This window comes from Onychostruthus taczanowskii, unplaced genomic scaffold (assembly GCF_017590055.1).
Source record: "Onychostruthus taczanowskii isolate IOZ18803 unplaced genomic scaffold, ASM1759005v1 scaffold5, whole genome shotgun sequence".
Classification (NCBI taxonomy): Eukaryota; Metazoa; Chordata; class Aves; order Passeriformes; family Passeridae; genus Onychostruthus; species Onychostruthus taczanowskii.
Genome location: NW_024502568.1, coordinates 7,311,653 through 7,339,104, shown reverse-complemented (window position 1 = coordinate 7,339,104; position 27,452 = coordinate 7,311,653). Strand labels below are relative to the sequence as shown.

General features: G+C 48.1%; 2 protein-coding genes across 3 annotated transcripts in view; one reads left to right on the top strand and one right to left on the bottom strand.

Annotated features, from left to right (window-relative positions):
• PCGF6 (polycomb group ring finger 6) overlaps positions 1 to 18,411 on the top strand; it is a 30,834-nt gene extending 12,423 nt beyond the window's left edge. Inside the window, exons 9-11 of one of the 2 annotated variants that reach the window (XR_005953457.1) lie at positions 1,141 to 1,227; positions 6,449 to 6,680; positions 18,069 to 18,411. Coding sequence is in view for 1 of the 2 variants with exons in the window: in XM_041415301.1 (XP_041271235.1) it covers positions 1,141 to 1,227; positions 6,449 to 6,499 (138 nt within the window). In the remaining variant the exon portion in view is untranslated. Of the gene's footprint in view, positions 1 to 1,140; positions 1,228 to 6,448; positions 8,716 to 18,068 lie in introns of those variants that run through there. The other variant, XM_041415301.1, reaches the window with a different exon arrangement.
• INA (internexin neuronal intermediate filament protein alpha) lies at positions 15,231 to 21,644 on the bottom strand. The gene is made up of 3 exons (XM_041415300.1): positions 20,712 to 21,644; positions 17,146 to 17,270; positions 15,231 to 16,587 (listed from the first exon to the last, which is right to left on the bottom strand). Exons 1-3 carry the CDS (start codon positions 21,642 to 21,644, stop codon positions 16,314 to 16,316), a joined length of 1,332 nt encoding a protein of 443 aa, XP_041271234.1. The 3' UTR covers positions 15,231 to 16,313.
• Positions 21,645 to 27,452: the final 5,808 nt, after the last annotated feature.

The window sequence follows — 27,452 nt, the reverse complement described above, 5'->3', positions numbered from 1 at the left end:
AAGAACAAGAGAGAGGTAGTGGGTCAGCCTGCAGAAGAAGATAAGTCTGGGGGAGTGGAATGGCTGCAGCACAGAGCTCATCCTGTGGTGGAAAGTGGCTTTATGAGACAATACATCATGATATTGCAGTGTGCTCCCCCACTGCTGCAGGGGCAGAGCTTAGGCAGTTCCCTTGCAGAAAGCTGTGGGGCTGCTCATTGTCAGTGCTCTTGCCTTCACTTTTGAGGTCTTGTCAGTTCGCAAATGAGAGCACTCTCATTTCCTTATCTAGAAATTGCTCATAAGGAAAATGTAGGCAGACTCCAGTTGAAAGAGAAAAACAGTGCTGTGTTAGCTGCTCTCTTTGGAGCATTAGAGACTGGATTTACATTAAGGACTGTAAATACATGGTAACTCTATAGAGAAGCATATTTTTCATAATAATCAAGGCAAGGAATTCAAAATACTGATTAAGGTTTGTGTTTTCCACAAAATTATTGTTTTTGTGGGCATTCACCAAATGAAGGTGCCCCATGTGAAATTGCAGGCACCACTGACAGAGTTCAGCTGCAGTGGAGGACAATGCATGGAACTGCTGAGAATGCCCTGCAGCTGCACCCCAGGAGTACTGAGTGAGTGCATGCTGAAGGAGGACTGCCATGTAACTGCTGACAATGGCATGCACCAAGATGCTCCTCTCTATTGAGGCACTTCTTCCACAGTATTAAGTGGAAATAGTCAGGTGTTTTCTCCCTCGAGATAAGGAGGATGGCAATGGCTCTTTTTTTTGGTGGCACAAACAAGTTTCCTTCTTTTGCAACTGATGAATGATGGCAGATGTTTGTGTGATCGTTTTAATACGTTATCTAAATTCCCATTAAATTCATCACAGCTATTACTAAAGAGCTTGTTTCAGTGGACACACCAAACTGAGTGAAACAATAAACTGTCCTCTCTGTTCAGCAGTGAGCCCAGGTCAGGGCCATGAAAGGCTTTAGTAGTGCTGTGAATGCTAAATACATTTGAAGAGCTGAGGTAAAGATGGCTGTAGTGTCTAACACGCTAGCATTGAGCTCTGCTAATAAAATTGAAAGGGCTTGGATGCTGTTTTGCTACTCCAAAGGCATAGTTGGCCTTAACTGTGCTTGTGTTTGTTCACAGGTGGATATAATCTGTGGTGATCACCTGCTGGAGCACTACCAGACACTGAGGGAAATTCGTCAGGTCATAGGAGAGAGTGCAGTACAGGTACGTGGCAGCTGGGGCTTTGTTCCAGGTTTTCTGTTTCAAAACAGACCTTTCTTAAGCCCTCAGGTAGCACCAGCTTGTCTGAAGAGGTCACTGAGAAAAATCTCTCCAGTTTATGCAAAATCATTTTTATCTTGTAAGTAGAGTTGACAAAGTGTACCATGTTCTTCTTGGTCTCATGATGTTCTGGATATGAGGGGTTTGTGTTGGGTTTTGTTTTGGGGTCTTTCTCCCCCAAAACAAGTTGCTATCTTACCAATGATAATATGTACCAGCCATTTTTTCAATTAACATTTCTTGTTTTTCCTCTCTGGCAATTGCATCTCTGCGGGAAATCAGAGGACAAATCCCAAATAAGGCTATCCTTGTGACTGGTCAGGAGAATAAACTTGCTTATAAAAACACAAACCACAAACAGAGGGTAATGAATGCAGTAAATTTGCTTGATGCATATTGTATTGGCTCTGGTCACAGCATGAGTGTATGGCCAGCTATTTCTTGTTGGATAACTTGCTGTCTTTAGTGTTGCTGGCTTTGCAAATAAGAATGCATTTTTTAAAAATTCTTTGTGAATCTTTCCAAAGCATCATTAAAGGAACACACCATTTTAGAAGTTCTGCAGAAACAATTAAGTACTCTGCAAAGTGCATCATTAAGTAGAGATGTAAAGTTGGGATATATGGTAAATTGTATCTTAATCTGAACTTGGGAGTCTGGAAAGTTAATATTTAATACAGTAGGAAGAAATAGGATTAGATCAGTATCTTATTTGGAAAGCAATCTTAGCAGATAGCAGAAGGGTTAAAATAGTAGCAAAATCAGCTCTCCTCACTTGTTTGTGCATACACATGCACAAACATTTACATTTAAAATTCCTGCTGAGCTCTCTTATGCTACAGGAAGGCCTCTGTGTTGGGGGCAGGAAGTAAAAAGCTGAATTTGAGATCTCTTGGACTTTGCCTCACTTGTACCTGATTTGAATCACTAGGAGGGGTCCCAGAGTCAGGGCAGAGGTGTTTGGCTCATGTTAATATTGGCAAACATTAAAATCTGATGAGACTTGTGCTGTTTCTGCAGTTGAAGGGAATAAATGCCACACCTGATGTCTTAGCTGGTTTATAATAGCATGAAGAAGAAATGAAAATGTAACCTAATCCAGTTTGGGGAGCAGGGGATAGAAACTGGGGGGAAGTGGGAACTGGTAACCAGCTTGTTTCTGACACTGAGTCATTGTAAGTAAATTCAGCAATCAGCACAAAGTGATGGAAGTGCTCTCTGCTAAAAGCTTCAGTAAATGGCAGGGGAATGGTATATTTCTCAGTCCAGAGGTATAGTCACATGTATGGTTTTAGACTTGAGCTTGGCACAAAAGCTTTTCATGTATGAGGAATGCTCTTGGGGGAGCACTTCAAGGAATACTGCAGCAGTTTCATTTCTTGTCAGAACTGGGTCTGCCTGATTGATGTTTGGTGATAAAGTACCAGTCAGCAGCTCCACGAAGAGAGCAGTTGCCTTGGGATGCATTCTCCACTGATGTTTCAAATCTCATTTATTACCAAATCAGTATGCTAGCAGTTAATTCTCTCAAGGCTTCTCTATTGGACAAATAAATAGAAAAGAAATACCTTGGCTTATTGTGAAGTCTTGTTCTTTCATTGTCACTTTCGATGGGAAGTTTGAAAGACCAGGTTCATCTTTAATTTCTCTTCATATTGTTAGAAGATCTCTATGCCAAATAGTTACTGTAGTAATGTTGCTTCTTTTTTGATACTGAAATAATTGTGACATTTTCATATTCTTTAGTCTAGCATTATAATATTTTTTAGAAATAAAGAGGATGCATTTCTACGATTAAAAAAACCTTGCAAAATATTTTTAGATAATTAGCCATGAAAAAAAATCTCAGTGAATGGGTCTAGTCTAAAATGGTGAGGGTTGTTTGTTTCTCGCCAGGGTCTGAAATTCAGTAAAGGGCACAGTTGTCCTCGGCAGTGAAACTATAAGTACAGAGGAACATTTGATGAATTTTACATTAAACACCAAGGGCATCTTGTGCCTTTGTAACTTTCCAGCCTTTCTAAATCAGTGTTGGAGTTTGGAATGTCCTTAACAGCTCTCACCAGAATGCTGAGACACTGTTCAATACTGCTGTTGTCATTTACAGGTTTCTGAGGTTCATTGTAGATGCTTCATGCAAAGAAAGAAGCTTCAGAAACTACTTCTGCAACAGAAAGTCATTTGAAGGAATAAACGTTGGGCTCTTTTATTTAGATGAGTACAACCACTGTTAGAGGAGAAAAATAGCTGCTATTCTGAGTCACATTTTTCACTTGCAAGTTCATTCATGTCAGCAGTTATTCTTTTTGCTGGGAAAAGTGATTATAAAGATGCAGATAAGTTTCTCTTTGGCAAATATATTAATTTTAACGTGCGTTCTTTGGTAGCATTTGCAGCATCACGTATGTTGTGTGTGATTTATTGTTCTGAACCATGTGGTGCTCTTAGTGGCTTTTACTTATGTTGAATGGTTCTTAAGATTTGTTTGTGAAGATTTTGGATGTTGTATTTCTTTTTCTTTTTTCCTACTGACTGGCACTGTGTAATGATGCCTTAGAGCCTGAGTAGGTGCAAGCTAGCAAGTTTTTAGCTCTTCTGGATACATTTCTGCCTTTCCAGCATGTGTGGGAAGACCAAGTGTGATCTGATGATAAAATAAATATTCCTGACACTGATCCCATAGTAACCTATTTGGGTTGTTTTAATTGAAGTAAATAGGCAACTAATTGTAATGGTTGAATGTAATCAAATAACATGTTCATTTCTGATGGTTGATAGAAGGCTAAAAAAGAATCAGGAATAAATCTTGTTTAATCTGGTAGATGTCAAGATATTTTGACATTTCTGAAATTGAGTGGTTGGTTAAGTCTTCCTAATTAGCTGAAACTAGGATTTCTAGCTCTGTTTAGGGCAAAACCATGAAAAAATCACTGACAAAATTTATATAATAAGAAATAACTTTGCTTTTTCAGTGTTTTAAACAGTGTAAAACTTGCAGATTTTACTGCAAGGAGTGATGAAAGACACTTACAGAGACTTTTAAAGGCTCAATTTTGTTACCAGACATTGAGCTCTGCCTGGAATTATGAGTTTGATCAAGTAGCTGAGAAAGGAAGCTGGTTATTAAGTAAATAGGAATATAACTTCTTTCCATTGTTACCTTTCTCCCCTCTGCTGCACAAATGCAACCTGATCCAAGCTGCTGGTTATTTTCACTTGTCTGAAACTGGGTCCTCTCAGAGTTCTGCATCACTGATGGATATAATGAGCTCACACATGGGAAAAGCTAAAAGGAGTAGCTTCCTTGATGTCCTTGGCCCTTGGCATAGAGGCTGGGCAGATTATAATGGTCTCTTTGTAGCTCTCACCTTTTTGTAACCCAATGCTATTGTGCTGGTTCTTTGGTCTCCCGAGCTAAGCAGGAAGAACTGTGTTCTAATTTAATTACTGCACCTTCTAGCAGACATTTCCTATGGAAGTGTTCTACTCTTTGCTATGGGGTTATTGCATTTGGAAAGTGGGGCACTTTTTGTTGTTGCTGCTCTTAGAACATCATAAGGTGTGTATGCTCTGATGTTTTGGGCTGTCAGTTCCACTCTGAAATTTATAGTTGGGTGTAACAGGTGGGATCCTTTGCATTTTTTTAGGTCAGGGTCACAAATGTGTGCCAAAGGACACTGGAGAGCTTTGCTTTTTTTTGTGCCTGTCTGAGTTAGCCTTGAGATTTGTAATGGGCAGTGGGAGCTCATTCTCTGTTTGCACTTCCTTTTAATAATAGTATCTAGAGAAAGCAGCTGATCATAGATAGAAATGTGTAATACTTTACAAGTGAATAATTACAGAGGAAGAAGTGCCAGTACTGGGGTAACTCTCAGCTTCTCTTTGTAGAGAAGGAATTGCAGTGGGTTTGGCTTTGGGTTTAACAGGGCTATTTCCTTTAAATATCCTACTGCCAAATGTACCAGTTCAAAATTATTCATCAAAGAATACATTGCAGCATTTTCTTCTTGTATAAATATTTATTTCCTTTAAGAAACTGGAAAGTAGAGGAAAAACTGGTTTTGACCACAATTTTTCTCCAAAAATAAGGTTTTGAATGTGTCTTATTTTCTCTTTTGAAGGAACTAGTGGGCACAAGGAATAAGTACCTTTGGGAAGGTATAACAATGTCTTTATGTGCCAAGAGGTTCCTGAGTAACCTCTTAGAAGCTGTTCTGCCTTGCAATGCTGCTATCCCAATTTATGCTAATCACCTAGTTAAAGCTAGGTGGTAAAGGATACAGGAGTTAAAGCTTCTGTATCCTTTCAGGAGTTAGCAATGGGTTCCTGGTTATTAACAGGGTAAGAAGGTGAAGAGACATTAGTGAGTTGGTACTAATGAATTATCTTATAGCCTGTGCCTTAACAGATAAAAACGTCTGAAGCAAAATACAGTAAAAAAACTGACATGTCCATTGGTACTAATGTAGTTCTCTCTTCAAAAAAGAACTTCTTTTACAGTCTGTCCATATAAGTAGGTGTAATGCAATGTCAGATTCCCAGTGGGTCTGTGGTGGAAGCAGACTAAGTGCTAGGCCTTTCAGCAGCTGCCTGTGAATTAAGTGACATAAGTAATAACACTAACAGAAGTGTCCTGTTTCACAGGTGAAAGGGATTTTTTTGTTATGTCAAGCAGTCTTTGAAGAGAAACATGAGTTAACAAACTATTAGTTTGTCATTTGAGGTTTTTTTAATCCAGTGCATTTATTACTTAATAAATGTATGTAGTAGTAGTCTGGACTCTTGTGCTACAACTTTTGGCAGCACTTTCTAGAACTACTTAATAGATTACATTTTTTTCTGCTCCACAATACCATGTGGAAATCAGCACAACTTGTAAACAAGAGCCGATTGTATGATGATAATGCCATTATAACTTTATTATAAAAGCAGTACCAGATTTTACCTTTTTTTAACACACTTTTCCATCTCAAAGAGGAGAGGGGAATGCAGTTATTTGCCTTGATACTTCAAAACTTGCATTCTCCATGTGGAAGGGACACAGTGTAAACTGGTGAGATTGTACCTGGGGTCCTGCCATGCAGCAGTTGTACCGGGTGGTGACAGAAATTCCTCATGGAGAAGGAAAAGTGCTGTTCTGAGACTTTCTTTCTCTTCTCTCTAGGATGGTCTGCTTGTACTGCACTATGGCCTGGTGGTGTCTCCGCTAACTTAAAGGTGTCTGGAATATCAGAAGGCTAAAGAATCTGAAGTCGTGGAGCTTCTTCAGTGCTGTTTCTCACCAAAGAAGCCATTGCATTTCCTGTGGCAGGAAGCAAGTGAAAGGAACCACCACTAACTGCTGTGTGCTTGTAATGTAACGTCTGACTTCACCACTGTAAAAAACTGCAGCTTCTGTAAGTACAGCTGTAGATGTTGCTATGCTTCATGTTACTAATTACTGTCTTCAGATCTCACTCAGCTCAGGGAAATTAAATGCTCCAAGTAGCTAATTCTTTTTTTTACTTTCTGAAACCACAAGATTTCGCAGGGTGAACAGCCTTTTTTTCCTCCATGCTCTGAGATTTCTCTGGCTGTCTGTCTAGCTAGAACAGTGCTCTCAGGGATGATCTTCAATGAGCAGTATAATTTGTTTTTGGGAAGAGACAGTCATTTGCCTAAAAAAAAAATACTGTGATCATCTGTCTGTGGATGTGATTTGGGGAGAGGAAGGAAACTTCAGAAAAGCAGACCAAAATAGGTAGAAAATAATGCAGCATAAGCATTGTTTTTTGAGAAGTAGCATTAAATTTGTTGTTTTTCTTGAAGAAAGACAATTTTGTTTGCACTGGAAATATATTTGCTGGTAGTTTGGCTTATACCAAATGGTGGATCATGCATCTCTAGTCTGAATGGAGATGAGCTGGCTGTAAGCTGGTTGAACTATGCATGAAAAAAAAAAAAAGTAGCACCTCTTTCTACCTGCTTGCTGTATATAAAGTACTCACTGTCAATCTGCTATCATGTAAAATCTGTCAACTGACTTGACTGTCAGAAGCATAAATCCATTTACTTTAGCACATACCTCTCCAGCAGCTGTGGAAATGGTCACTTTTTCCACTCTTTCCAAGGTGTTTTAGTGCATTGTAGTGGAGATCAGGGTTAAGTGATGTAATACCTGCCTGTTACTACCAGATTCACAGAGGATGTTAGGATGTTTAATTTTAACATGTTAAAATACTGGGTTTGGTGACAACTGTAACACTTCAAATTTTCTTCTGTTGGAGATTTCCATGTTGTCTTGAGCAGCATTAAGGACCAGAGGGCTCCGTGTGTTACGGTCTTGCTGCGTACTGGGTCGTCAGTGTGGGGATTCATGAAGGCTTCCACTGGGCACCAGGCTCCTTCCCTTCCCTGCAGTCAGTGCAGGGAAAGGGAAGAGATTCCTTTGTAAGGCATTTCAGAGCACCTGAGTCACAGAACCAGAGAATTGCTAGGGTTGGACAGGCCTCTGGAGATCACCCAGTCCAACGTCCCTGCCAAGGCAGGGTCACCTGGAGCAGGAGACACAGGAATGTGTCCAGGTGGGTTTGGAATGCCTCCAGAGAGGGAGACTCCACACCCTCCTTGGGCAGCCTGTTCAGTGCTCTGCCACCCTCAATGTAAAGAATTTCTTCCTTCTTTCAGTCCTCTTTTCCTTCTTTCAGTCAGCTGGTGAGGCGGCAGCAGCGAGTGGGCTAAGTCCAGGGGTGAGGGTTTGACTGAGCTGAGCAGGGGTTCTGGAGCTTGGGGACACCTGAGCAGCACCCCAAGCTCCATCCAGACCTGGAAGCCCTTGGCAGCCAGTCGGGCATGGAGGGGACATTGCCAGGAGCGTGAGGGACATTGAAGTGTCCTTAAGGAGCAGAGCAACCCCTTGTGGCCTCTGCTGGACCCTCTCCAGGAGCTCCTTGTCCTCCTTGTACTGAGGATCCCAGAACTGGGCACAGCACTCCCGATGTGGCCTCACCAGGGCTGGGTGGAGGGGTAGGATCACTTCCCTTGACTTGCTGGCCACACTCTTCCCAGTGCCCCCCAGATTCCACTGGCCCTCCTGGCTGCAAGGGCTCAAATGCATTTGTCCACTGGCAGCCAAAGAGGACTGGCATCCTCTGTCTTAAGAAAGCTTTCATGAATCCTCCCTCAGGCCTTTACAATAAACATTGTTTTGTCTGTGAAGGTGGCACCATAAGAAAAAAGAGTTTTGTTTGAAGTAACTCTCATGATGCTTCTAAATATGTGACAAAAAGCCTTTTTAGCTACAAACTCCTATTTTACCTTTAAAGTTTGTATAAAAGTAGTGTTTAAAATGCAGCAGAAAATGAGATTATTTTGTAAACACCTTGTGAGTTGTGTTAATAAAAGATTATATATTGTAACAGTAAAATAAACTTTATTTTAGCCAATTTAAAATTGAGCCCTTGTGTTTCTATGCCATGTTTCCTGTGTCAGCCTCAGAATTGTAGTAGATGATAGTGAAACTGCTGAATGTGCTCTGGGCTTGTTAGAATGACAGATTTCAATTAAGAGGCTGAATGGTGAAGGGTAATTCAATACCAGAGTCTCCACTGGAGCTAAGTGTGGTATTGTTAGCTGGAGTAACATGAAATCTCTGGGACTCTCCTTTTAATGAGGATTTTAGTGAGAAATAGCTCAGTAAAGAAGTCAAGATGATTTTTACATCGAAATATAGGAGAAATAATTGTGTGTAGTTAAAGGACCCCTTTTTTCATCAACAAAAACATCTTTTTGTGAAAGCCACCTCTCACTTATTGTCTCTCATGCTCATGGCTGTTGTTCTCGAGTCCCTGTGAACTGAATCTTTCTCTGCCACTGGAATCAAGGCGTGGTTCAAATACTCAGTATTGCCCTTTCCTTTTCCATTATCACTCAGGGGTTTGTTTTCAAATTTATAGCTCTGTGCTAAAAAATCATTATCAGTATAGTCACATTTTACATTGCAAATTCACCCTTAACCCTGGATTGAACTTCACATCCACAGAAGGGCTCATGTGCAGAGTTTAACAGCTGTATTGAAGCTGATAGTTAATTCAAATTAATGTCATTCTAGGATGCATTTGACTTGCATGGCCCCAAGAGGGCTGTGCTGCCACTGGCACTAATGTCAGTGTCAAATTCTGCTTTTCAAAAAAAAAAAAAAAAAAGGCCTCCTGAATATCTTCAAAGGATTTTCCTGTGGGATAAATCACATGCCAGCTAAAATGCTGAAGGCCAACACTCCCTTCTTCACCCTTTTGGTGGCTTAATGAGGAGGATTGAAGGCCTGTAGCTATGGTGTTTTTGTAATGAATGCTTAGTGACCTGGTATTTCCCTTTTGTCCACTTCTCTCTATTTCTTCCTCACCTGCCTTCAGAAAGTGTATTTTTAGCATAGTTTTCCTGGCTGAACATCCTGCTTTCTTCCACCTGAAGGCACTGATGCGTTCCTTCTCTCCAGTGCTGCAGGTCCCCTGGGGCACATCCGTGCAGCAGGGTGACCTTTAGCTATTGCCAAGGCTGAGCTGAGGCTCTGTGGTTTCCTGCATAATCAGCCTGCTTGCTTTAAAATGTGCCAATCTTCTCTCAGCTCTCCTGCTGCTGTTTTATTTCTGTTGGTCTCCTTTTAACCTTGGCTTGCCTCCAGCCACTTTTGCTGCTGATGATAGAAGAGCATCTGTAACAACAGGCCGTCTATGGGATGGCATCTCTGCCCTCGTGGGAGATGAGCCAGCCTTCTGCTCTGGAAGTGAGGGAAGGTGTGCTTGGACTCATTCATTATTTTACAGACACGGTTGTTTCTTTACTTGATGAGAGAATTCTGGTTTTTCCTTTCTCATTGTCTTCTTAACAGCATCATGGCTAACACAGAGCCTTATTAAATACTGCTTATAAATGCAGCATAATTCTGAGTTCTGTACAGACCTGCTAATTCCCAGCAAGAGGAGATGATGGGCTTTAGTTTCCAGACTTCTTATAAATGCAGAATCAAGCTACAATTAAGTTGTGAGCAGAGTCACATTGGTTACATTCTGCCTGTTTTCTTTGTGTTCAGGTTCAGTGTAAGAAGGAGATAAGGTTCAAGAGGCTGGGGAAATGTGCAGCTGAGCCCTCTAAGCAGAGAGGACCTGCAATGGCCAGGGATAGTTGTCATTTATGTCCTGAACACAGCAGTGCACCCAGCCTGGCTCTGCACTGCCACCAGACTGTGGCACACATGAGCCAGGGGAGCTCTTACAGCTCATTTCTATAGATATTAAACAACCAAAGAGTTTTATTGAAAAACCATTCAAGCTTGTCTAATACTAGTCCATGTTGCATTTATTTTCAGGGAATCATTAATCATTTATGTGCAATGACTTACATTAATACATTTTTAACAGTCACTAGGAAAATTACATCCCTGGCATTTCTGGTTTTACTTTTTTCAGTGTGGAATATCATTAGTATGAAATTTGTGGTCAATACAAATGAGTGGAGGGATTCAGTCTATTAAGAGACAAAGGAGTTTTTATGTATTGCATGCCTTTCTTTTAAAGAGATTTTTTATGTTCTCCCCATGAATCTTTTAATATACTCAATAGAATGCACCAAGGGCCAGCCTGAGTGTTTAGGTTCTTTAAAATGCACCTTTTAGGCTGTCATAAATATCTGCTCTGTCATAATTCTCCATCTGAGAGATGGAGAAGTGTTGCAAATGGTGCATTCTCTTCACTTCTGCTTTTTATTTCGCTTTTCTACCTTGTGGTTCTTCTGTGACACTAATTAGTTCAGCAGAAAGAGAAGCAATGTGGTCACAAATGGAATTTTACCATGTCATCTTTAAAAGACCTTATTGAATGAGCTAAAGGATATTTACATTGACTGAGGCTTCAGAATGTTGCCATGGATACAGCTTTAATCACTGGACAGGTTGAATTTAATTATTTTTGAGAGAGAAACGGTAATCATATCTGAGGTGAAATGCAGTATTGATTGGCTGCTCTGCAACTGCAGAATTCTTGCTGGAGCTGTGTCACCATCTTTATTGGGATTTAATGTTAAACAGTGCATTTGTGTCAAATACGGCAGTGGTCTGCAAAAGAAATGTTTCCCAAAGTGGAAAAGAGAACTTGCATTTTCTAATTGTGTGGTAAAAGTCTATTTGGAAATAGAAGCTTAAAATGTCTGTTTTCTTCCAAAGGAAACATTAGCACTAAAAAAGTGGGTGGTGGAGATTTGGCAAAGATTGAGAAAAATTGTGTGTTCCTGTGAGAGCTACTCTGGAGCCCCTGGTGTTGAGGCATCCATAACCTCTGTCCCCTGAATGGATTTTCTGGTGTCCAGTAGGGGAAGCTCAGCTTCTCAGTCCGTGAGGATGTGTCACCTGCCTACCTGAGAGCCTGAAACTGAGAGGGATTTGGTGTCTTTGAGACTTCCAGTGCTCTCAAAAGTGGCTGAAGTTAAGCTGATGAGCATAAGAAATTATCAGGGGAGGATGCAGGGGGTAAAGAGGACATGGAGTCACAGTATAATCCTATAATCCTTGCTTCCTTAAGAGTCCAGCCTTAATGTTTTGGCTTGCTGAATCATTTTGGCTTGCTTCAGGCATTCTTATTCATACATCTCTCAGGTCTCATTGGTAGACTAGGAATTTGCTAATGAGGTGTCATATCTGGGGCGTAGGGCTTTTTTTTGTTGTTTGGTTGGTGTTTTTTTTGGTTTTTTTTTGTTTTTTTTTTTTGCAATTCCATTGAAAATTTGCTTAAACTTTATGATGTTCTGAGCCTCAGTGCAAACCATGTTTTTCAGTCTGATCTCAGCTTTTCCAAATGGCATCTCCAAACAGCTTTTTCTTACAGACCACACTTGGGTCTGCCTGTGCCTCATCTCAGGGGATGACTACGTGTCTGTCAGAGCATTTACGAGGCTGCTCTGGACATCGGAGAGCCAAGAACTTGTTTTTTCCTTGTGCTCCTGGCATGCAGGCAGCAGCTGCCTCTCAATCCAAAGGCAAAGAAACAGAGTGACCCTGCTGTGGTAGGAATGGACTTTGGGCCTCTGTTGTTTCAGAACATCACCTGATAAAGCACCTCAAGAGCTTTGCTGCCATCAGCAAGTGAAATGTACCTGGGGCTCTGGAATTGCACTCTGGCATTTTCTGGGTATTTCCCTGCTGTCTAAGCAGATGTTTAACATGGACACTGTTCCTTCTTCATGTTATGCTTTATATCAGTTCTGGCCAGCACAATGTCTGCTTTAACAAGGATGTAATTGCTTGTCACAGAGTTGCAGGCTCATCTCTGGTTGAGCTGGGTTTGGGATGAAGACCCCTGCACAATCTGCAGGAGTGCTTTCCCCCCAGCTCTGCAGCCCTTTGGCTCAGCTGGAAGCGCTGGCAGAGACCAGGGTCAATGAAAATTCTCCCACCCTTCCCCAAGCCATGCCCTGTTTGCACGTTGTGCTGCATTTGCCAAGTGATCCTGATTCCCACAGGCCTCTGAAGTCTTGCACGAATGAGCTGGCGCTGCTTGTGCTATTTTGGCATAAACTCTGCTTCAAGTGTCAAACCCCAGTGATGGGGACATTTGATCATTCAGAAACATCTGTTTGGCTGCTGTGTTAGGGCTCTGTGTGGGTCACTCACTGCAGGAAGAAGCTCTTTATTCCTTAAAGAGGTGTCTGAGCCAAGAGCTGGCAAAGAGAGAGTAGGCTGGACCCAGCCAAAGGTGCCGGAAGAGACTGCTCTGAATTGCTTATTGATTCCTTCTTGCTGAATGACAGCATTCTTCTCCAGTCTGGAAAAGATGTTTGCATTCCTGCCAAAGGAGACTTGGGGTTTGTGGGTATTTTTTTTTTCTTTGGCTTACTTTTTAATGAATTACAGCATCTAGATAAGCGTCATTAGCAAAACTCCGTGTGCAGCAGCTTTGTCTGTTTTCAAGGAGCTCTACATCTCCACTGCATGGGCCAGCAGCTACAGCCAGGGAAAAAAAACAAACAGCCAGGCCAGTGGTGGGAATTTGTCTCACTGTGTGGAAGCTCAAGCTCTCCCCAGCATAAAGGTGAAGGAAATGCAGTATCAAGGAGAAATAGCTGTGCTCTGCTGCTTTCTGAGCTGTTCGTGCTGTCCACAGCTGCCTTTTATCCAAGAGGTTTTATAGAGGTATAAATCTTTCAACATCTGCAGTGTGACTCACTCCTTCCCTCTGGCAGCCTGGGTGTTTAACCCAGTAAGAAAGCTGGGAGCACAAAGGAGGATTTATTGTCCTGTTCCAGCTTATGGTTTCACTGTAGAAGCCTTCTGGTGCATATAAGCATGCAGGTAAAAGGAGGCACTCTGAAGCAGATAACCCTGGAAAAGGAGGCCTGAATGGTGATAGTCAGAGGTCAGCACTGGCAACATATTCAGCCAGGTCTGTCCCTCTTTGCTGTCATTTTTCTTCTCATAAAGAAAAGGAAAGTGTAGGCCTCCCTGCCTGTTGTCCCTCTGTCACCTCTGGAGTTTAACACCATGAGACAGCACCAAACTGCTTCAGAGCTCCAAAAATGCAGGAAATCTCTGGGCTAGCCCTCACACTGCAGCCATTTTCCAAAATAGTTTCTTGTCCTTCCTGCAGCTCATCCATCCTGCTCCACCACTGCAGTCCCTTCACACTGATATCACCAAAGTAAAATTCCCAGCTTCATTATTAGCATCCAGTTAGCTGAGCAAGCAGGAATTCTCACTGAGGATTGTGCTGGGAACAAAGGACAGGTCAGGCTGCTTACGCTCAAGGGACAGAAAGCAGCAGTGCTGGGGAGCGTTTGAGATTCAGAGTACATTTAATTAGCTGCACAGTCACATCTGCTTTTTATTCTCCCTATGGACTGGGAGAAATATTGTGTTTGTATTTCCTAACTGACAGCTCACCCAGGACATATTTGGACATTTCTTGATCTTGTTTTATGTGCCAGTGCCTTGCACTTAACTCTGCGAGTGCTGGCTCCCCCAGGCTCTGCCTGGGCACCCCAAGTTGCTCTGTGCTGTTTGCTGGGGGCTGCTGGTGAGCTGCACTGCTCCAGCCATGCCTGGGGCCCCTCCCTGCCTCTGGAAAGTGCCCCTTGCTTCACCACCTGCAGGGCTGCCCTGCCTGGGGCTGCCACCCCACCGTGAGCAGCCTGTCCATGGGCCCCGAGGTTACCAGTGTGACGGGATCAAGGTGTGGCCATGCTGCTCCTGGCCTGCAGCTCTGGTGGCGAAGCCTGTGACTGTCACACTGAGTCCCTGGGGCTCTGGGGCAGATTGGCACGACATGGTGTAACAAAGCAGGAATGGAAAGGCACCAGGACAGTGTGCTCTGGAAGGGCCACCCAGCAGGAAGCTGCTTTTTCCCTCTACAGGCACATCTCAAGCAGAATGTGTGCATCTTCCAGATATAAACCACTGCTGGTCAAAGCACTTGTAACTACTGGGTTTACTTGGGAGGTGGGTGCACCCTCTGCTCTTCATCTGCTCTTGTGAAATTCACTTTATCTTCAGTTGTGCAGGTAAAGCACGAGGCTGTTTCTAACCCCCGAGCACACAGGCAGTGTGGAGAGGAAATTACAGGTACCTTGGGACTGAACTGCCAGGGGTGTGATGCAAATCACAGCCTCAGAGTTCATTGTCTGAGCAAATGAGGGTGCACTCGACTGTGGCAGACCTTGATCCCTCAGCCAGCTGGCCATGAACTCTTCCACATGGCAGGGCCACCATGGCAGGCACCTGAGTGAGCCCCAGACGTGCCCCACTGCCATCGGTGGGTCCAGCCTTACCTTGCACCCCCAGCAGGAGGGGCTGGCAGCTGCAGCCCAACCCCAGGTTCTTGGCAGGGGCCCAGAGGGACTGCTGGGCACTGGACCAGCCGAGGGCCAGACACCGACGTGCGTTCCCGAGATGACGCAGCAGCAAAGACTACAAAACAGCTCAGTTTGATCCACACAACTATTTCTTTTTTTAATTATTAACTTGTGCCTTACAATAGAAGAGGAAAGAGTGCGAGCAAACAATTTGCTGGTTCCAGGAACTACTCTGGCAGCACCGCAAGGGCAGCGAGGTCTGGTGCTGATAACCCTGCCGGGGCACTGACACTCAACACGCGGCGTCTCCGGCTCTTGCAAAAGCGATCGCTGGCAATTTAAGGCATTGAAGGAAACCTATGGTTGTTAAATCCTATATCAAATTTGGCACACGTTGGAACAGTTAGAGCGGAGACAAGGATGCTTTGCGGGCTGGTGTTCAGGAGTCCTGCAGCTTCCCAGTGCTGGCTGGGGCACGATGCTGATCTAGGCACAGGGTTTACATTGGAAGACCGTGCAGCCTAACAAGGGACCCTCAGAGCCTCATATTTAGCACAGTGGTGCCTTCGCCTCCAGTGTAGCAGTTCCCTGCCCTGTGCCTGCTGCATGCGCCTGGCTTGACTAGTGCTGTCAGAAAACAAGGTTTGTCAGTACAAAGAAAAAGTAACATTCCTTATAGTTCAAAACGTACGTGGCTGAGATCAGATGTCAGGTGCGGTTACAGTCCCGTATGGCTATTTCTGTGCTTCTAGGGTTAAAAGTGGATGGCTACAGTTTGAGGAGTGGGGAAGAGTTTAGCTGTACATGGATTTGGATAATTGATGAAACTAGTTACAGTAAACATGTTGAGTTGTTTCCCTCCCCTCCCGGGAGAGCTGGCTCAGCAGCCTTCCCAGCTGTCTGCCCCTCGCCCGCCGTAGGAGGAGAGGGAGCGTGTTATGAGTCCATGTGCCACCACCACAACGACCAACATGCATCTCTAGCTACCTGTCCTGTGTGCCCCCACCCCATTTAAAAGGGAGCAATGTGCCAAGCTCGGCCTCTGTGTGGCAGGACCCGCAAGGAAGCCATCCCTGGTTGGTGTCCCCGGGGGGATTTTGTGTTTTTAAGGGAGGCTTCCTGCGAGCCCAGTGCAGCTTTGTGCCCAGAGGAGCAATTTCAAGGCCGAGTGGAGACTGTTCCCCCTCAAATGCTTGTGAACAGGGTCCTGATGGTTACATCTTTGCATTGGCAAGGATTCCTCCATGCAGGTTTAACCTCCCTCTTTTCTTGACAGAGGTTATGGTCCCCTCAATCACCTCAGCCCTGCTGGATGATATTTTAGAGGTCACTTTAATAACCTCTCCTTGCTCCTCCTCTTTGAAGGACAGAGTAGAGGAACTAAAGCTCCTTGGCTGGAAGGAATAAGTGGGGCTGGGGAGGGAATTGAGAGATGGAAGGCCGCCACTTCCCATGTTGAAGAGGGTCTCCTCTCCCTCCAGCAGCTTCCTGCAAGCACATCACAAGGGAAGAGGTTAGTGTGGGAATGTGAAACATCTGCAAAACTTGAGAGCACGTTGTGCCCTGCAGGCAAGTCCAAGCCACACACAGTTCACACTGCACCATGAAACTGATTCAAAATCATATTTTGGTCAACCATTTCTGGAAGACTTGCAATATGGAGTACATGAGAGCAACTTTCTCCCTTCTTTCCTCTCCAGAAACAACAGGAAAATAAATACTCGAAGCACAGTCTTTTGCATCTACTTTTAACTTTACAAGAGAAACAGTTTTCCAACCCCAACTGTCCCCAGTAAAAAATACTGCCTCTGGGATGGCTGAGGGAAGTGGTTCACAGCTGCTAGACTGGGGCAGGACATGGAGCCATGGCTGCTCCCCAGGCAGGAGTGTGGCAGATCCAGGTGGGAGAGATGAACAACATGCTTGTGGTGCTTCTGCAGTGTGTACCCAAGTATTTTCTGGGCCCTTGAAAATACCCCAGCCTAGTGGGCTCAGGGGATTGGGCTTGGGAAGTGTCCTGGTAGAGCAGGAATAGAGCAGCCTTACCTGTAGGCAGCTATCTCAATATCAAGGGCCATCTTGACATTGAGCAGGTCTTGGTACTCCCTCAGGTGCCGTGCCATCTCGTTTTTGGTGTTTCGCAGGTCATCCTCCAGCTGTCCAATGGTGTCCTGCAAAGGCAAGGGTGCTCAGCCCTGCATTTTGGAACAGGGACTTCTCCCACAGTTCCACTCTGCTTTGCCCATTGTAGAGACAGGGAAGTTGCAATGGGCAATTGATCCATGATGGCACAACCCACCAGGGGTGTGGGACCATGAAATCTCATGCTAGCAGGGATGGAGAAGCAGGCAGAGCACCAGGCCTGGCTTGTGAGAGTGTGCAATGGGGAGGCTTGGCCATTGATGGATTCATGTAGTTTCCCATCTGCAGTGGGGTCTGTGAGATGGGCAAATAATGCATGGTGGTGGGACCCCCCAGTCCTGTGGGGGGGACAAGGCAGGGTGCTACAGAGGGAAGTTTTGGGCTTAAATATCTTCAAAGTAGAGGCAGTGGCTCAACAAGACAAGTGAAAGAACCCCGCACTGCAGCAGCGGAGAAGAAAGGCTGCAGTCTGCATCTGCAGGGCTTAGGAAGGGTTGGGACATGCTTCCAGGAGGTGGAAGGAGAGGTGCTCCTGCCAGGGGTCCCCTCCAGGTGGGGAAGTCTGTCACCTTCCTGGGAAAATGCCTCAGAGCCTCAAAGTGGGGGATTCTGAATGCAGGGATTTGGGGAGATTACAGAGACAGGGGCCTGCCCTGCAAGAGCCAGGGTGCTCAGCTGGACAATGTCCTTCTAGCATCCTTACTGTAAGCTTTGCCCTGCCTTTTTTATTCCTTATAACCAGTTTTACCTGTGATGTGCAGGACTCCAAGGCCAGAATTCCTGCTGACAAAGGAGGCTAATCTTTTCTTCTATTTTTTTTTTTTCAGAAAACAACAGTCTGTATTTTTCCCACATGCATCTATGTATCTAAGTAGCAGCTTGAAAGCAGTGAAACCTGCTCCCATAAGACTCTTCCCAATCAGGTTTCCTGCTGCCAGCTGCCCCACTGTGCCACCAGAGGAGCGTGATTTGGAACAGGAATGAGTCAGCAGTTTGTACTTAAGCCACGATGTAGCCCTGCCTACAGAGCCCTGCCATGGCCACTGCCCATCTCCACTCTCCTGCATCCCCTCCCAGAGTCAAGACTTTGCAATTGCTTCCCGATCCTCTGTTCCATCAAACAATCTTTGTGCTGCCACATCATCCTCATTTTGACCCATTCCCATTCCTATCATGTATGTCCCCACCTTCCTCTCCTGCCTAACCTTCCTGGTGGACAGTGCAGAAACAATCAAAGCAGGTGGAGCTGCCCAGGGAGCAGGGAGCTGTGCTGACCCTGATGCAGTGGGTCCTGTTTGAGCAGAGCCCCTCAGAGCAGCAGCTCATCCTGAATGCAGCACAGAGCACGCCACAGTCGGATTAGCTGGGCACAGCCAGCCTTGCAGGATATTTAGGAGCCATCCTTGTGGTCCCTGCCTTGACCTGTGCTGCCCTGACCATTTTCACAGCAAAAGATCTGCAAGAAGCTGTGCCTCTGAGGAGATCATTCTGTGGGGGCATCGACTGAGAAGCTGCAGGACATGGCTGCTGCTGCTGTAGGGATTAAAGCCTCTGCTCCAAAGCAGACAGATTGCTGCTGCACCAAGCCAGGGCAGGAAGGAATGACTTGAGCTGATCCCCACCCTGGGACAGCTCCACTCTTGCTGCTGTGACTCTTTGTGCCTCCAGCCCTCTTCCCTCTGCCTGTAGTCCACATGAACAAAAAGCTCTTTCAAAACTGATTGTCCTTGTTCCTGATCTGCATCTCTCTTCCACAACCCAGCTCTGCCAGCTGGTAGAATAAAAATCCCCTCCTCACACCACTGCAAACCTGTCCCCTAACAAAAAGCTCTTGCGTGTTGGTTCAGATTTGACTGGGCAGCCCACAATTGTAAATACATGCCTCTGCTTTAGCAGGATCATTTTAAAAGCTCAAGACAATAGGAATATTCTCTTTTAAGACACACTTCCACTGTTTGCAGCCAAGGAAATTACTTAGCTGATACACATACACATTGCTCAATGGACTTTTAAGTATTGCTACATATAAAGTAGATCCTGAGGGTCATATAGAAAAGCACAGCTATGCTGTCACTAAAGCAATTTCAATTATGATGCTGTTTAATCCAGTTGCTTAATTTTTTTTTCTCCAATTAATAGCTTGCTCCCAGGACCCCTCTTTCACATGGCATGAAGAGTATTTAAGAAGATTACTGTGTATAATATTTTCACTGTGGATAATATTTTAATTGCCTATTTCCACAAAAATTGTTGAAGACCACCTCAATTATTCAGGAAGCTTGCAAGCAGCTTGGAACTAAGTCACGAATTCTAGAGCGCCTGGCAAAATTTGGCCTTGGAAATGACAAGGCATTACTTGGGCCCTCCACGTATGATTAAAGCAGTTGTTTCAGTATTTAGAACGAAATGGCTTGATTTAGAAACCACAGATCATTTAACAGCCATATAATAGAACAATCTCATGATTCATTTTATTATAAATCATGAACAGTTCCCTGTAGCAAGAAAATGTGGCAATACTGCAGTAATGGAATAAGAGATATGGAGCACTCAGTGTCTGCCTCACATGAGTCTTTCCACAGACATAAAAAATGCTGGGATCTGTCTGCAAGTCCAGACAATCTTTGCAGAGCTCCAATTTCTGCAGTGCAGGTGCCAAGAGCTAGCCCATAGGGCAAAGGGCCAAGCCTGGGCAGACAGCTTCGAGGAATTGCCCACAATGATGTGTAGGCAATTTTGGACCTGATCCTTAAGGGACAGGGCCGGGATGGATCGATGCCCCAAACAGCACTACTGTGTGCAGGATGTCCCCTGTGGGAAGGGAGCTTTGGGAGGGGTGTGCTGGCCTGCTTCCCCGAGATCTGCCCTATGGGGTTTTGCCTCTGCATAAAGGGTGAAGGCAACAGGCAATGCCGTGGTGGGCAGGATCTGCGTGCAGGGCAGAGAGGCACAACGCTGGGTGGTGGGAAGGCTGCAGGGATGCCTGGCGCTGCGCAGCGCTGCAGGGGCACTGCCTGCATGGGTGGGTGCTGCACAAGGCAGGAGGGGTGGGTGCCGTTCCGTGCTGGGGATGTGTCCTGTAGCGCGGCGCTGATGGGGACAGTGCAGGCGATGGTGCTCAGCGGTGTGGGGCGGGGGGGCACCGCATGGGGCCGGGGCGCCCAGCGCTGCACAGAACTGCGGGAGGGGCTGCTGCAGGGGACAGAGCTGGGCTGCAGCACCTCGCAGGCCGCGACGATGCTCAGCGCTGCAGGACCAGGGGAGGGAGAGTGCGGGGACGCGGGTACCGGTACGACGCACCGCGCCGGATGAGATTCCCGGTGCTACACATTACAGGGAGTGGCTGCTGGGATGGAGGTGCCGACTGGTGCGGATGGCGCGGGAGGAGGATGCTCGGTGCCGCCCAGTGCCCGGCGCTGCCCGGTGCCAGGGGAGGGCACAGTGACGGTTCCCGGCGCCGCCCGGCTCACCTGCAGGCCGGCGGCCTCGGCGTTGTGCCGCTCCTCCAGCTCCTGCAGCTGCCTCTCCAGGGACTGGTGAGCGCCGCGCAGGCTCTCCATCTCCACCAGGCGCGCCTGGAGCTGGCGGCGGCACTCGCCGGCCTCGCGGCGGCTGGCGCGCACGGCCTCCTGGCTGCGGGCCGCCCGCTCGTGCAGGCGGGCGCAGCGGGCGCGGTACCAGTCCTCGGCCGCCTGCAGGTTGCGGGCCGCCAGCGCCTCGTACTGAGCGCGCAGCTCCCGCAGCGCCGCGGCCAGATCGGGCCGCGGGGCCGGCGGCGGGGCCGCGGCCGGGAGCGCGGCGCCCAGCTCGGCGAGATGCTCGGCGTGGGCGCTGCGCAGCGCCGCCAGCTCCTCCTGCAGCGCCGCCGCCCGCCGCCCCAGATCGGCGCTGGCGCGGGAGGCCGCCTCGGCCGCCTGCTGCCGGGAGCGCAGCGCCCGCTCCGCCTCGGCGCGGCTCCGCGCCTCCTCCTCGCAGCGCGCCCGCAGCCGCTGCGTCTCCTCGGCCAGGCGCGCCCGCTCCAGCGCCGCCTGCGCCCGCTCCCCGTGCGCCTCCTCCAGCCGGGCGCGCAGGGCGCGCAGCTCCCCGCCCAGCAGCTGCCCCAGCCGGCGCGGCTCGTCCGAGCGCTGCCGCAGCGCCGCCAGCTCCGCCGCCAGCGCCCGGTTCCGCTCCTCCAGCGCCCGCACCCGCTCAATGTACCCAGAGAAGCGCTCGTTGAGGCCCTGCAGCTGCTCCTTCTCGCTGCCCCGCGCCCGCCGCGGCTCTGCGCCGCGCTCCCGCACCGCCTCCGGCTCCGCGCCCGGGCGCACCCACCGGCCCGCCAGCATCTCCGGGCGCCGCGGGGCCTCCGCGAAGAGGTGGCGATAGGAGGCGGCCAGCGCCGACGGCTCCGCGCTGTAGCTCATGGCGGCGGAGGGGGACCGGCGGCGGTGCCGGCGCTTATGTACGGCGGGGCGGAGCGCGGCGCGGAGGGGGCGCGGGGCGGAGCGCTCCGGCGGGGAGGGGGCGCGGTGCGGTGCGGTGCGGTGCGGTGCGGTGCGGTGCGCGGTGCGCGGTGCCGCCGCGGCAGGAGGCGGCAGGAGCTGTCCGTGCGCGGCGGTGCTGAAGGGCTGTGGCAGCGGGCGGGGCACGGAGCGGGACGGACCGATAGACGGACGGATGGATGGGTGTGGGGGGAGATGTGTGTGGGGAACAGACGGTCACACGGACGCAGAGGAGCATGCAAACATACACAGGCATGTGGACGAGGTCACACACACACGAAGAGACGGATGCACGGGCATGCGAAAAAGGTCGGGTGCATTCACAGTAAGACACACACATCCACATGCTCGGAGCCAGAGAGACAAAGGGGCAAGCAGCCGTTCAGAGAGACACACAGATGCACTGGCAAGGAGAGGCAGAAAGGAAGAGAAACAGAAGGAAGCAGGTAGAAATGGGCAGGTGGAGACAATCAGGCAGGCACCCAGAAAGACAAAAGACAGACAGACACACATGTGCACACACATACACACACCCATCGCTCTTGCTGGGGTATCCCCAACTGTCCCCCCCAATGCTCAAGGAAAGCTGTGCTGTGCATCTGTGTCTGGGCTGAAGGTGTCCTGGGGGGTTGGTGCTAGCCCCTCTTCTCTGATAAGGACCAGGGTGCCTGTGTCTATGTGGGATCTCCTTGGGATGGGGATGGGGACTGTTGGGGTGCAGAGCTGGGGGTATGCCTGGAGGAGGGTGTGACCAGGACAAAGACTGATAATGGTGAGTCCAGATATAACACAGGTGACACACAGGGAGGATTTTGCCTTCAGGTTGTTTGCCAGTAACTGAAGGACTTCGCTTTCTCGACTGTCCATGCAAGCAGGCTGGGCCCTCCCACTGACTAGGTTTTGCTGGGAGTACCCAGGGCTGTATCACTGGCAGGAAGAGGGATACATGCACACCCCACCTCCAGGCCAAGTGCACTGCCTGCACCCCAGTGCAGGACCTCCAAGCGATCAATGAGAAGTGACTGATTTCTGGGAGCAGCAGCACAAAATATAGCTGTAAGATGGAAAAACAACTTAATTTTGATCTAAGTGTGAGAAACATGGGTGAAATGAGCAAATATTTGGATCCTGTCCCCTGCTGTACATCTCTGTGGCACAGAAATCTGCACTAATGTCCTGTTCCTCTACTCCACTTATCACTGTTTGTCCTTACAGGTGACCAGAGGACAGCATGAGGGAGTTCCAGCAAATGAGCAGGGAGGACAAACAAGCCAGGGCTGGCATTGGAGAGAGCTGTGACTTCCAAAAGAGCTGTTGCTGTGGTTGAGCAACACCTTCAATGCAGGTAGCTCGATGTGCAGCTGCAGTGTGAGCTGCACACTTGCATCATCCACTGCACATGAACAAGCAGTTCATGTTTTGATGGCAGAGCATTCCAGGTGGAAAGCCTTGGCACAGGTGGGGCTGCCAGCTATCCTCACCCTGGCCTGGGCTGGCTGGCTTACACTGCTGGGGCAGAAATCCTCTTCTTGGTCTGTTTTTTTCCCCAGGTATTTAATGTACTACTCACACACAAGTGCATTTTACCATTTCCTCAGTGTCTCCTACTCTCATTACAATATCCTGAGTCAGGGGTTTACTACTGCGAGTAACTGATCACGGAATTGAGGAGTTTCCAGCTCTGTGTGTGGCATTGCTTTGATGACTTTGCTCTGATGCTTATTACTAATGATAGTGGTTTCTGTGGTTCTCTTTGTCATGGAAATGTGGAGTGCAGCTTACCCTGGCTTCCTCACTCATGCTGTTTTAGCACTGCCATACATATGTACCTAACAGCTGAGTTAGGAGTGTCACAGTCTCCTCCAGCACATGAACTACAAGGTAGTAGAAGTGCTGATTTCCATGAGGAAAGACCCTGGGATAAAATCCCTTTGCCTCTGGAAAAGGGGCCAAGGTGTTCTGACATCATTTACACACCCAGAAGGAGGCTGCATGAAACAGGAGCTGAGACCTGTGCCAGTTACTGGTGAGAGTGCTGGAACCGTGTGGCTGAATGAGCACAAGGGATCAGGGTCACTAAGTTACAGTGAGCACTGCTGTCCTGCAGAACAAGGCCGTTACTCCAAGGCTGGAGAAAAGCTGAACACTGGCATGTCAGACCTGAAATGAGATGACAAGCTGGACAAGTGGGCACAAACCAGAAGCACGGCAGTGTCTGTGATGTGTTCAGCATCAGGAAACCTTGACACTCGAGTAAATGTTGTGACACAGACACATGGCATCAGGAGGAGCTTTATGAGGCTAGAAAACAAGCAGAAAACCAAAGAGAAGCAGTCCCATAGCTAAGAATTGTACACCAATGAAACAACAAAGGGTTGTGTTAGCGATTAAATTACCCAGGACCATTCTGTACCTCCTAATTACTTCAAAACTCTGCCTGTGAGACAGCAGAAGGACTCCTTAAAGCTCTGTGCTACTCTCACACAGCATCTGCCTGCTGATGAGGCTCATTAAACCACTTATCTCCCGAGCTGCAATCTGCCTGGGCTCGTGAGTCACAGGGAATAGCCGTACCCTGAGCTGTGCACACTCGGCAGTGGGACACACGCCTCCTGGCCAGCACAAACCATGAAACTACAGCTCTGGGGAGCTGCTTCACCACCCAGCCTCCCCACAGCAGCTTCACAAGAGGGAAATGCTTACCAGCAGTGGGAAAAAGGCAGATCCCAGTGTCTTCCAGGAGGCTGCTGCCAGATCTCCTGTGGCACAGGTGGGTCTGGCCACGGAGAAAACATATAAGTGGTAAACACACATGTAAGGAGAACAAATGCATTTGCTTAATTGCACACACACAGACACACTAACAAAAATAGGAACATGGCTGTACTGGATCCCTCTAACTCGGTTTCTCACAGTGGGAGATTCATGCTTTGGTATAACTTCTCTGGTTCTGTCTGTCTGCAGCGCTGGGGCTCCCCAGACAGCAGTCACATCTCTATTTACTGGCCTTTATCTAATCAGTGCAAGTTCACGTCCTGCATGCCATTGTGCTCTGTAATCCACGGTTTGATAATGCACTCTATGAAAAAACATCTTTTTTCATGTTTCAGAGTGGCTGCCAGCTAATTTCATTCCATGTCCCTGGCTTGTGGGACACAGTGGAAGAGCTGGGATATGGTTTCTCTCCACCCATGTCCCTGTGTAGAATTTTGCAGACCTCTGCCTTACCTCACTCACTTCACCTCTTTCCTAGGCTGAAAGGTTTTTGTCTATTTCATTTTCCTTCACAGAAAAGCCATTTCACATTTTTAGTCATCCTTGTTGTCTTCAGTGACTCATCTGGGGTTGTGTGTTGGAAAGACACACAGACAGACATTTCAGGAGGGGCCCTGCCATGAGGATGCATGGAAATGACAAATACAGGTGGCTGCATCTCCAAGCAAAAACTCTTGCTTGGGGGTCTGGTGCGGGTGCTGTGAGATGTTCCAGGGTATTGGGAAGTGCAGGCTGAGCTTCCCTGGTGAGCAATGCCTCCCCACCAGAGGCTCGGCACCAAAAATGGACTTTGCTACAATCAGAACTAATAGTTCTGGTGCTGTTGGGTGTTTCCCCTTGGAAGAGAATGGAGCAAGGCTGACAGAGCCTGGAGAGGTACAATGGGCCAAGTCAGCAAAACCCTGCCCAGCTGCGTGTCCCTGTGCCAGAGGGTGGTGGCAGAGCCTTATCACCCGGAGCAGAGTGGAGGGCAATAGGAAAAGCTGAGGGAGTCCTTGGGGAGATAAAGGAAGCATCATGGCAGTGGGGACAGAAGAGCTGCTGCCAGTGTGAGGCAGACATTCCCAGCCTCTGGCTACCACTGAGGAGTGGGAAAGGAGATTGAATAAGTGTTCCAGTAGCTTGGCACAGCGGCGTGGCCTGGATAAGGTGGGGTAGATGGATGGCTGCCATCACCCTTGTCTCTGGCAGGGATCAACCTGAGGTGGCCAGAATCCCAATGTGAGGCCTTTTCCAGCTCTCCAGGGTCAGAAATACAGACAGAAAAAGTGAGGCTTATTTTGCCAGGGAGGGTTGTTTTGCTCCGCGCTTTTTGTGGTGGTGCTCACCCAGCGTGGCACAACTTGGGGGGCACCACAGGCAGATTCTTTTCTGCACAATGATTCCCTCAGCCTGCCCAACCTAATGGCCATGCCTGGAGGTATGAGGGATGTAGTCTGTGCTCACAGTAGACTGGGATGGGACACACCTGCCCGTTGCTGTGGTCACTGTCCCCCAAGCCCCCAGCCATCACTCTCTGCCACCCCAGCTGCTTGCGGACCTCCTCACCACCCTCCTGGCAGCAGATGGGGTACACAGTGACCCCAGCCTTGTCCCAGCCCACTCTACAGACACCCTCCCCAAAGTATCAATGATTAATCACATCATTTTAATTGAAGCTCTGGCTCTCTCACCCATTGTGGAGGTTAAAAATAAATGAACATTGTGCAGCATGGGGAGCTGATGTCAAAGTAGAGTGACTAGGTTTTTATTTGATCCTGAAGCCTGTGCTTCCTTAAGCTCCTAGCTCAAGGTATTGTAACTCAATGGCAAACTAACACAAAGCAGCCTCATAATAGGTTTTGAAAATGAGCATTATGTGGTACAACAACACAGAGGCTGGCTGACAAAACTGTGGGAGCTCAGGCAGGCCAGCAAGGTGCAGGCCTAGGGGTGCAGCCCCAGAAATTTTTTCTGGAGCTATGCCAGGCCTGGAGGAGCTGCTGAGGAAGGGCTGTGTGGTTGTTCTGTGAGTTGCCACACTGAATCACAAATTGTTAGGGTTGGAACAGACCTCTGGAGATCTTCCAATCCAACTCCCCTGACAAGGCAGGGTCACCCAGACCATGTGACACAGGAATGTGTCCGGGTGGGTTTTGAATGTCCTCAGGGATGGAGACTCCACAACCTTCCGGGCAGCCTGTTCAGGGCTCTGCCACCCTCAGCATGAAGTCAGAGAAGGTCTGGAGCACCTCTTACGAGCTGTTCAGCCTCATAAGAGGCAGCTGGGACAGGACCTCATTAATATGTACAAATATCTGAAGGGAGGGGGTCAAGATGGTGGATCCAGCTTCTGCTCGGTGGTGTCGGGTAGCAGGACGAGAGGCACTGGGCAGAAGCTGATGCACAAGAAGCTCCACCTGAACATGAGGAAGAACTTGTGTGCTGGAACAGATTGCCCAGAGAGGACGTGGAGTCTCCCTCACCAGAGATGTTCAAGAACCATCTGGACACAATCCTGTGCCACATCCTCTAGGATAACCCTGCTTGAGTGGGAGCTTGGACCATTGTAGTCCCTTCCAACCTGATCCATTCCGTGATTCTGTGACTCACGTTGAGGTGAAACTTCTATGGTTTAGTTTATGACCATTGCTCCTTGTCCTGTCACTGGGCACCACTGAAAAGAGCCTGGAGACATCCTCTTGGCACCCGCCTTCGAGAGGTTTATATGCATTGATGAGACCCCCTGTCAGTGTCTCCTTTTCAGGCCGAGCTCCCGCAGCGTGTGGGACGCCCCTCACCCTCGCTGCCGGTGCGGCACTTTGCCGACGCTCCCTGGGCCGCGGGCTGTGCGGCCGGCGCGGGGCTCGCACACTGCCCGCGCTCCCTGAGGAGGCGCGGGGAGACCCCCGGGGCAGCGCCCGCCGCTGCTCCGCCCTGCCCCGGCAGCCGCCGCTGCCCCGTCCCGCTCCGGGC

Coding starts and splice junctions, on each gene's coding strand:
- INA (XM_041415300.1), bottom strand. CDS start 21,644: ATGAGCTACAGCGCGGAGCCGTCGGCGCTGGCCGCCTCCTATCGCCAC. Junction 17,271..20,711: donor CCGAGGCCGCCGGCCTGCAG/GTGAGCCGGGCG, acceptor TTGCCTTTGCAG/GACACCATTGGACAGCTGGA. Junction 16,588..17,145: donor ATTGAGATAGCTGCCTACAG/GTAAGGCTGCTC, acceptor ATGTGCTTGCAG/GAAGCTGCTGGAGGGAGAGG.